Source organism: Olea europaea, unplaced genomic scaffold, assembly GCF_002742605.1.
Source record: "Olea europaea var. sylvestris unplaced genomic scaffold, O_europaea_v1 scaffold1763, whole genome shotgun sequence".
NCBI classification, from domain to species: Eukaryota; Viridiplantae; Streptophyta; class Magnoliopsida; order Lamiales; family Oleaceae; genus Olea; species Olea europaea.
The window spans coordinates 6,766-17,992 of NW_019235355.1; the positions used below are offsets into that span (position 1 = coordinate 6,766).

Below are 11,227 nucleotides of genomic sequence, written 5' to 3' on the forward strand. Positions count from 1 at the left end.
TCTTCGATAATGTCTAGAGTGTTTTTTTCTTTTGAGACAGCCTCAGAAGTACTTCGTTGTTGTTCTTCAATTTCCTCCAGAACGGTTATTGGGTCCTGTTGCATTGATTCCACTTTTTCTCCATGTGGAACCTGGAGTTCTGTGCTTTCTTTTGGATCTAATTGTACTATATTCTCTTTTGAAGAAATTGTGACAGCATCGTCTAGCACTTGCACATCCTCAACATCAGTCTTGTTATGGAAACTACTTGTCTCAGGAACAATTTTGTAATCACCATTCTCCTCTGTTGCTTCAGATGCCAAGTTGGTAATGTTTACGAGTTTCTCATCTTCTGACACTTTCGTATCAGATAATTCTTCTAACTCCTGGTCGAGATTTTCATGAATGTCTAGAGTCTTGTTTTCTTCAGGGACAGCCTCAGAAGTATTTCGTGGTTGTTCTTCTTCAATTTCCTCCAGAACAGTTATTGGGTCTGGTTGCATTGATTCCACTTTTTCTCCACGTGGAACCTGGAGTTCTGTGCTTTCTTCTGGATGTACTCGTACCATATTCTCCTTTGATGATACGTCATCTAGCACTTGCACATCCTCAGCATCAGTCTTTTCATGGAAACTACTTGGCTCAGGTACAATTTTGTGATCACCGTTCTCCTCTGTTGCTACAGATGCCAAGCTGGTAATATATGCGAGTTTCTCATCTTCTGACATAACAGATAATTCTTCTTGCTTCCGATTGAGATCTTCGTCAATGTCTAGAGTCATTTTTCCTTTAGAGACAGCCTCAGAAGTATTTAGTTCTTCTCCTTCTTCAATTTCCTCCAGAACAGTTATTGGGTCCTGTTGTGTTGATTCCACTTTTTCTCCACATGGAACCTTGAGTTCTGCGCTTTCTCCTGGATCTACTTGTACAATATTCTCCTTTGATGAAATTGTGATGGCTTCATCTAGCCCTTGCACATCCTCAGCATCAGTCTTGTCATGGAAACTACTTGACTCAGGAACAATTATTTGATTGCTGCTCTTCTCTGTTACAAATGCCAAGTTGGTAATGTTTGCGAGTTTCTCATCTTCTGACTCTTTTGTAACATATAATTCTTCTTGCTCTCTATTGAGATCTTCGTCAATGTCTAGAGTCATGTTTTCTTTAGAGACAGCCTCAGAAGTATTTCGTGGTTGATCTTCTTCAATTTCCTCTAGAACAGTTATTGGGACATGTTGTATTGATTCCAATTTTTCTCCACATAAAACCTGGAGTTCTGTGCTTTCTTCTGGATCTACTGGTCCTGGAATATCCTTCAATGAAAATGTGATTGAGTCATCTAGCACTTTCACAACCTCAGTATCAGTCTTGTCATGAAAACTACTTGGATCGTGGACTACTTTGTAATCACTATTTTCCTCTGTTGCTACAGATGCCAAGCTGGTTATATTTGCTAGTTTCTCGTCCTCTGACTCTTTTGTAACAGAGAATTCTTCTTGCCTCATATTGAGATCTTTGTCAATGTCTAGGGTCATTTTCCCCTTATAACCAGCCTCACAAGCATTTCGTGGTTGTTCTTCAATTTCCTTCAGTGCAGTTATTAGGTCCTGTTGCATTGGTTCCTCTCTTTGTCCACATGGAACCAGCAGCTCTGTGCCTTCTTCTGGATCTACTTGTACTGGATTCGCCTTCGATGAAAATATGATGGAGTCATCTAGCACTTGCACATCCTCGGTATCAGTCTTGTCATGGAAACTAGTTGGCTCGTGAAAAACTTCGTACTCACAATTCTCCTCTCTTGCTATGGATGCCAAGCTGGTAATATTTACGAGTTTCTCATCTTCTGGCACTTCTGTGACAGATGATTTTTCTTGCTTCTGATTGAGACCTTCGGCAATGTCTGGAGTAATTTTTTCTTTACTATCATCCGAAAGAAGATTCTTTATAGAGCAGTCTACGCCCTTTTCCTGTTTGATAGAATATTTGAAAATTAACTATCATAAAGAGAAGAACAGACAAGTGCATATGGCTGTAAGAAACATAAAAATGTATGCTTGACATCAGTTTTGAACTCACCTCATGCATTGCTGCATCAGCCACAGCTATCATCTGAACATCCTCAGGGCAACCTTCTTCCTCAATTCGTTCTTTAATTTTCCCTTCACTATCAGTGTTCTCATTCTCTTGCTGCACCTGTAGAATCTTTAAAAGATAAATATTGTTGGATAAGAATGCTTTGTTTCTTTCTTCTCAATGGGTAGCAATAATTTAGAGTGATGATAAAATCCAGGGCTTGTATTTTGACAGACCTCTTCAGACAAACTGCCACCTGTTATGATCTGGTCACAATCTGGTGTTCTATCAATTGTGTCATCAGTCCCCAATTGGATTTTCTTTTCACAACTTGCTTCTCTTTGTCTGCTTTCAAAATCTTGCTCAATTACTTTTTCTTCTTGTTCGGTGGTTTTGTCATTTTGATAAACTTTCACGACTTCCTGAAGCATGATAATTGGTTTGTTTTTGAAATGCTGAAAGTGGGGAGATAGCAAACTTAAGTACATAAACACATCGAGATTTTCTACCTGTATCAAGTCAATATGTTGCTTGCCATCTGCTCCGTGTTCGCTTCCATCATCATTTGTATCTACTGTACCATCAAGAGAGTGTTGGGAGATAAGTACTTCTCCAATCAGCTTATTCCTTTCCTCCATAGCCTTGATGCCATCATTTACCACTGTGGTGATAGTACTTTCAGGGCTTCTTTTGTTTTTGAGCTCAATCACTGGTTCCGATGTAGAAGGGGGTTCTTTGCTAGGCTCAACTGATTCTAGATTCTGCATCGCCTGGATAAAAAAGTGCATTGTTATAGATTTTCCGTGGATTATGTGCATGTTTGGCAACGTTTAAATTTTAATTTAAGTTAGTCAAATATACTTTGTATCCACATATTTTGTAGGACCCACAACTTATAAGAACTTTAACAATTTAAGCTATGCCGATTGTGAACATTGAGCATGTTTGGCTGACCTTAAAAAGTTCACTTATAAGTAAATTGATTTAAATGGAGACAAGTTATAGATAAATACTTTTTATAGGTTAAAATTTATATAAGTTGTTATTTTGAGAGTAAGATAATAGTTAATTTCAAAATAAGTAATTTTTTCACTTAATAGTAAGAAAAAAATATAAGATCCAAATATATTTGGAAATAGTTACTTTTTTTCCTAAAAAGCTTAGCCAAACATGATCTAAATAACCCTCACAGTGATGTGATATCTCATATCTAGTATCTGTTTCTTTGGTTCTTGGACACTGTGTATTATAAGTATGCTGCTATGGCATCTATTATTCCTAATCAATTTGTTGCAATAACCTAAATATGGATGTAATTCAAATGATTACGCTCTTGTTACCTTTTCTGTCATGCTGTTCAAACTGTTGATGTCCAAGTCTTCCATTCTGTTTTCATGTTCTGTCTTTGATTCCAATGTTGCTTTCTGAGTGTCAAGATTTTCCTTTAAGAAGTCATCAGCATTTCTGGCATTGCCATCTTGTCCTACAATGGCCTTTTCTATGTCTATATTTTCAGTGGTCTTTAGAGCTGAAGAAGAATCTGGGATGATACTGGAACCCTCAATATTTTCTGAACGATCATCTTTTGTCTCATTGCATGAGACTGGCAAAAGGTTTTGTTCTTCATATGAATGATTGTAGGATTCCTCAAGGTTCAGATTAAATGTATTTTGTGAAGCATTACCAGCAGCAGCAACCTGATCGTTACAGTTTGATAATGCAGCGTGAGTTTCATTCCTTTCATCGATTTTCTGGTTTTCATCTAATTTATTTTCTTCGATTACTGAAGATGGAGCGACTACATTGACTACTTCCCTCGTGCTCAGTTCTGCTTTGGCATTTTTACTTTCTTTGCTTCCCTATATAAGTTGAGAGGCAGAAGTAACAATCAGACAAGAAAGCATCAAACCGTGTACTGGAACGAATGATAAGTGACTTCAAGTTCACCTCATCATCCTGAGAGCTCTCTTTAGCACTGTTTTCTTCTAGTTTTGCTGTGAAGCCATCAGTTTCCATCATTATCTGCAGGTCAGTGTCCTGGCTTCGAAGTCTTCGCTCAAGGATCTTTTGATGAAAAGCATCCATGCACACAGGTAAATTCATTGGTAAGATTTTCTTAGTTCTTCATTTATTTTGATCAAATTTGAAAAACAGAATGAGTTAATAATCTATCTGGAATTATTTTACCTTTAAGCATGCCAAATTAATAACCTTGGACACAATGTTTCCAATAGGGATATTCTTGATGAGTCAGAGAATAGTGAGAAGCATGCTTTCTAGTTGTAGGAAAAAGGCGCGTGCCATATGTTATCTGTATTTTAATTTTGTCATTCCTCTTTAAGCAAACTCTTTTACATCTATGCCTATATTGACTTGACTCATTGGTGATTATCAGAACTTTTGGCCAAGGTGTAGAAAGCAATGAATTTGTAGAAGACAATGAATCACACGTTTTTCTGTGTGAATTGTTTTCCTTCTTGATTTCTATACTTATATACGAACCAGTAGGAAGAAAAAAAGGGAAATGATCTCCTAATTTAGGAGATCAAATAATCCTACCTAATTCTGGACAAAATTAAATATGGTATATCAATTATTCCAAAATTGCCTCCAATCTCCTATAATCATTCAGTTTTTTGCATTCCCCCTCAAGTTGGATGGTAGATGTTGATCATATCCAACTTGCGAATGAACTCGTCAACTGACTGTCGGGGTAGTCCTTTGGTGAAGAAATATGCTAATTGCTCCTTTGTAGGGATATAAGTCGTACAAATCACTTCATTTTCAACATTTTCTTTAATAAAGTGTCTGTCCACTTCTACATGCTTGATTCGATCATGTTGTACTAAATTCAATGAGATGTTAATTGCTACCTTGTTATCGCAATATAGTTTGATTGGAGGTTTCACACCAACTTGTAATTCTTCTAAAAGTTTCTTTAACCACAGTCCTTCGCAAATTCCTTGGGCCACCGCTCTAAATTCAGCTTCTGCACTGCTTCTTGCTACAACATTTTGTTTCTTACTTCTCCAAAGTTACTAAGTTGCCCCATACATAGCTACAGTAACCACTTGTTGATCTCATATCTTCTGTAGAACCCGCCCAGTCGGCATCCGTAAATATTTCTACTTCTTTCCTCTCATTTTTCTTGAAGAATAGTCCTTTTCCCCACGAGCCTTTCAGATACCTGAGAACTTTATATTCTGCTTCCATGAGTGTTTCCTTTGGCGAGTGCATATATTGACTTACCACATTGACTGAGAATGTTATATTTGGTCTAGTATGAGACAAATGGATTAATTTTCCCACTAGTCGTTGATATCTTTCTTTCTCAACTGATTTTTCAATATTTTCTGGATTTCTTCCTGCATCAATTGGTGTGTCACTTGGTTTACATCCAAGCATACCTGTTTCTGATAGGAGGTCATGAATGTATTTGTACCATGAAACATTGATCTCTTTTCTTAACCTCGCTACTTCCATCCCCAAAAAGTATCGCATCTGTCCTAGATCTTTTACCTCGATTGTCTTGCCAGTTGTTTCTTCAATCTTTCCATCTCAATTATGTTGTCTCCAATTAGGATTATATCGTCGACATATACAATCAAGATTGTTTTCCTTCCGCTTTCTGACTATTGGAAGAACATAGTATGATCGAACCGTCCCTGCTGATATCTTTGTCCTTTTAACACCTTAGCAAATCGATTGAACCATGCTCTTGGTGACTTTTTAAGGCCATATAGAGATTTTTTGAGTTTACAGACTCAATTTTCTTCTTGCAAGGAGAAACCTGCTGGTGGTGTCATGAACACTTCCTCTTCCAATTTTCCATTTAGAAATGCATTCTTTATGTCCAGTTGTTGAAGTGACCAGTCTAAGTTGGCTGCCAGAGATAGGAGAACTCGTATTGTATTAAGCTTGGCCACCGGTGCAAATGTCTCAGTATAATCTACATCGTAGTTTTGTGTGTATCCTTTTGCCACAAGACGAGCTTTGTATCTTTCTATTGTCCAATCTGCTTTATATTTCATAGTGAACACCCATTTGCATCCTCCAGGTCTTTTTCCTCTCGGTAGGTCCACCATCTCCCAAGTTTCATTTATTTTGTAAGGCTTTCATTTTTTCCATCACCGCTTTTCTCCATTCAGGGATTTCCAAGGCTTTATGAATGTTTTTAGGAATTGTTGTGTTGTCAAGGTTAGCTGTAAAGGTACGAAATTTTGTAGATAAAGCATTATAAGATATGAATTTTGAGATGGGATAGAGAGTACATGATCGAACCTTTTTTCCGAGTGCAATGGGTAAGTTGATATCAAGATATTCGGATTCATGAGGATCTGGAGCTATCATCGATTCCAACTCTCTTGGTGCTTCAGGTATGGGGGTCTCCTTTGATTTTGGCTTCCTTGAGTAAATCAGTATCTCCTTGTTTTTTTGTTCTCCTACATCTCTCCCTGAGTTCAAGTGTTGTTCTATATGTGGCATATCAGAACCTAATGGTGTGATGGACTCTGATTCTGTTGAGGTATGGATAGAAGGAGAGAGATCGAAATCTATGAACTGATCTTCGCACAACTTCACCCCCTGAAGAGAAGGTTTCAGCAGAGCAATTAGATATTTTTGTTAATTGGCTGACGGATAATAGGTTGCAAGATAGGTTTGGAACGTGAAGTACTGAGTTTAGTGTAATAGATTTAGATATTTGGATACTCCCTTTTCCTACAACAGTTGAAAGTGGCCCATCTACAATCTTGACTTTGATATTACCAGCACATGGTGTATATGTAGAGAAGAGGTGGTAGGTGTTCGTCATGTGATTAGACGCACATGAATCAATAATCCATAGGACTTTATATTTTGAGGAGGTAGTCAATTCTCTTAGATGATTACCTTTGTGAGCTAGTAAACTTGACGGATTGTGGTGGAAAGACAATATGAATTTTGAAGACCGGAGAAAATTTGATACAACTGTTTCAGCTGTTCAGGATTAAATGCACTTCCTGTAGTGGAATTATTTTCCTTAGGATTTCCAGTAGGATCAACTGATGCTTGATATCCTCGATTTTTGGAATTTTGTCTTGGTTTCCAATCATTGGGTTTTCTGTATAAGTCCCAACACGTATCTTCCTTGTGCCCCAGTTTTCGACAGTATTCGCACCATGGACGTCCCCTTAGTTGTTTTGGCCCATTTGAAGGTGATCTATTCATTTCGGGCCCAATTACACATACAGAATGACCTAGCCCATTGTACAATTTCTCAGCCCATCCAATTCTTTTATTTTGAACTGACCCATTAGGCCCACTTAAGTTGACGGGTCCACTGGTTATTCTTTCATTTCTTCTCAGTCCCCCAGGTCCATTCCTCTTCGAGCTCATTGACGTCTCCACTGTAGTCTCATCATCGCTGACCTTCAACATGATTTTCTGGTGATTTTCCTCCCTTCTAACCTCTGCAAACACGTCTCTTGTGGTTGGTAACGGTCACCGGCCCAAGATTCTTCCCCTAACATCATCCAAATCGCGGTTGAGGCTCGCGAGAAACTCGAAAACTCTTTTGTTCTCAACCCTTTTTTTGTAGCGTACACTATCACCGGTGCATTCCCACTCCTCCTCAAGGCTGAGGTCGAGCTCTTGCCAGAGTTGTGTCATCTCCAGAAAATAATTCGTGACCTTTCTCTCACCTTGCTTGGTCTACCAAAGTTGAGTCTTTATCTCGAAGATTTGGGTAGCGTTTTCACCATCGGAGTATGTCTCCTTCACTGCCTCCTAGACTTCGTTCGTTGTCGGTAGGTATAGGTAGGTTTTACCTATTGTGGAGTCATGGAATTCACAAGCCAGGCTGTTGTCAAAGAATTTTCCAATTTCCATTTTTGAAGTAGAGTTGGCTCCGTTGGTTTCTTGATCTCGTTGGTGAGGTACCCAAGCTTTCCTTTGCCTTCAATTATTAATTAGATAGATTGGGCCCATTCTCGAAAGTTCCTTCCGTTCAATTTTTCGACGGTGAGTTGAAAGGAGGAATTTTTAGTGTTGGAGCCCATAGAAGATATAGCCTCAGTGTCATTCTGAAGCACGTCTGTGGTGGTAGAACCCTTAGTGTTTTCTATCATGGGTAGCTCTGATACCATGTAGAAAACAATGAATTTGTAGAAGACAGTGAATCACACATTGTTATGTGTGAATTGTTTTATTCCTTCTTGATTTCTATACTTATATACAATCGAGTGGGAAGAAAAAAAGGGAAATAATCTCCTAAATTAGGAGATCAAATAATCCTACCTAATTATGGACAAAATTAAATATGGTACGTCAATTATTCCAAAATTGCCTATAATCTCCTATAATCATTCAGTTTTCTACACAAGGAGAACGTTGATATTTTAATATTGACAGTGTCTTCTCTAAGAACAATTAACCCTTTTCTGTTTAATTTTTCTTAGATTAATTTCAGTTCCTGGGCATTCCATTTTTATAGCTATGTATCCATTTTTTATGTTAACTAAAGACAGAAAATCAATTTTCTTTTGGGCAGCATGCGTGTGGGCAGGGTGGAGGTGGGGGTGGGGATTAGAAGACTTATTCATATTTGCTACAAGGAAAGGTATCTATGCATGAAAAATGGTAATGCATTTGGATGAGTTGAAACAAATGTATGTCTACAAACGATATTGCAACATTTGTTCTACTTAACAAAAACTCACCTCTGTATCAGGTTCCTTTATTTTCTTTTCCTCTTCACATAAAACCCTCGTTTCCGTTTCTTCAGCAGATAAAACTCTTGAGTTCTCATTTGCTCCAGAATCTTTGATGATTTGTGCTGAATTGCCTATGCATTCATCATGCCCTTGATAGCTGACTTCCACCTATACAAGGAATAGATCTCCTTCTTGAGAAAAGTTTGCATGAAGTAATTTTTTTTTTCCTTTTAAAAAACTTGAACTCTAAAATTAATTATCATTAAAAATTGGTTAACCTGTTGGCTGGGGATATCAGTTATTGTCTTGTCTCCTTCAAAGCTTTCTGCATTTTTTCCTTCCAAAATGGATGCTACAGGAACATGCTGATTCCTATTCTCATCCAACAGGATAATCTTTTCGATGTTCTCACTGGAATAAGTGACCTCAATTTGTGTCATCTGTTTAAAGGAAACAGTAATGAATTGCAGAGAAGGATTAAAAAATTATATTCATATACATGCATATTATCTCCCTGAGAGAAGCTAAATTAATTGAACTTTCCAGCATCAGTAGTTTTATTATTACCTCATGGCAAATCTTCGCTTCATCAGCTGTAGCTTCTGATTGAATGGTGGTATCACGCTCCATGTCCATAATCTGCGTTTCAATATCATCAGGCTTACTGTTCATCTTTTGATCGTCATCTACCTCTTGGCAAATCTTAATTGTTTCATCATTTCTAGCTTCTGATCGAATGGTGGAATTTTGCTCCCTGTCCATCCTCTGTGTTTCAATATCATCAGGTTCACTGGTCATCTTCTCATCATCGGTCACCTACATTAATAGTGCCATTACAAATTGACTGGTAAGAAGTTGAAACTTGGAAAAGATTCGGAAGCATTTAGTTAACTATTGTGTTTCTAACTACAGATTCAGATAAACTTATATGCAGAGATTCCCACAAAACCTGTTATAGTTATTCTCCGACCATACCTGACTTTCTATTTCTTTGCCCTGGTATTCTATTACTTCGCGCGATGCCTCGGAATCATCTTGATCTTCTAGACCATTAATCCAGTCCCCTCTTCCTTCACTGCATTTATTATTGCTGTTGTTGACAGGATTATCTATCAAGGGACCATCATTATCTTTTCCTTCTTCCAGGGGATTCAAATCATTGGCTCTATAGTATGGAATGGAACCACCAGTCTCCTCATTTAGGTCAGCTGTTGCAACATCCTGCTGAAAGCAAACATCATTCACGATTGCATGTGACTTTTAAAGAAGAAAGATGGCAGTAGTTTAAGTCGGCCCAGGGGCGGAGCTAGCAGCAACAAAGCCTTTTTTTTATTAATTTTGTTTCTTTTAGATAATAGCTGTTCATTTTTCAAGTCCAAAGTTAGCTAGCAGTCATGAACTTCATTTATTAATGCATTCTGACGAATAGCAACCGTCCATGGAGATAAAGTCAATGGTAAGACATCTTAGTTCTGCATTTGTTTTAATCAAATTTGTAAAGTGGTTTGAAGTAATGATCTATTGGTGTGTTCTTCTACCTTTTCCAACTTAAACCTTTCTCAAATTGGTTTCAGATACTCCTGATGAGCCTGGGCATAGTGGGAGGCATGCTTGCTTCTTATAGGAATACAAGGCGCATGCTGTACACAATCTGTATTTTGATTTTGTTGTTCTGATTTAAGCATGTGCTTCTACATCTATGCTTATATTGACTTGACTGGTGAGTAATAAAACTTTTGGTTTAGGAGAACTATGAAAATTATCAACTATATGTAGATATTCCGAGATTATGGATAAATAGGATTTGATTATGTATGATTGTATAATCTTATTTAGATTAGGTAATTTTTTCTCTTTTCCATGCATAGGAAGTTACCTTGTTGGTCCCTCTTCCTATGCTATATATTGAGGCTCTAAGATTGTAATTAAAGTGTGAGAAAGTATTGTATAATTCATCTATACTTTCGTTCCAATTTACATGGTATCAGAGCTAGGTTCTGTCCCTACCTAACCATGCAGTCAATGGAAGAAAACACCGCCAACAGCAAGGAGTCGACAACCTCAGAAACACAAAACAGTGAACTTGAATCCCTTTCCACCTTGGGCTCCGGTGGACTCGACAATTCCTCCTTTCAACTCACAGTTGAAAAGTTAAACGGAAAAAATTATTGAGAATGGGCTCAATCAATAAAACTTATCGTCGACGGAAAAGGAAAGCTAGATTATCTTATCGGAGAAAAGAAAAAGCCCGCCTCAACCGACGTCGGACTTTTGCAAAAATGGAGGTCGGAAAATTCAATGGTGACTGCGTGGCTAGTTAATTCCATGAAACCTCCGATTGGAAAGACTTACTTTTTTCTACCGACAGCAAAGGATGTGTGGGATGCTGTTCGTGACATGTATTCAGACGCTGAAAATTCTTCACAAATTTTTGAGATCAAAACAAAATTTTGGTAGACGAAGCAAAGGGAGAGAGACGTGAC

The 11,227-nt window shown here is 37.8% G+C and overlaps 1 protein-coding gene across 1 annotated transcript in view; it reads right to left on the bottom strand.

Annotated features, from left to right (window-relative positions):
- LOC111378062 (putative leucine-rich repeat-containing protein DDB_G0290503) overlaps positions 1–4,155 on the bottom strand; it is a 9,339-nt gene extending 5,184 nt beyond the window's left edge. The window contains exons 1-6 of the mRNA XM_023001231.1: positions 4,000–4,155; positions 3,393–3,911; positions 2,562–2,822; positions 2,289–2,507; positions 2,056–2,172; positions 53–1,946 (exon numbers count right to left, since the gene is read on the bottom strand). Coding sequence (XP_022856999.1) covers positions 53–1,946; positions 2,056–2,172; positions 2,289–2,507; positions 2,562–2,822; positions 3,393–3,911; positions 4,000–4,155 — 3,166 coding nt within the window. The remainder of the gene's footprint in view (positions 1–52; positions 1,947–2,055; positions 2,173–2,288; positions 2,508–2,561; positions 2,823–3,392; positions 3,912–3,999) is intronic.
- Positions 4,156–11,227: the final 7,072 nt, after the last annotated feature.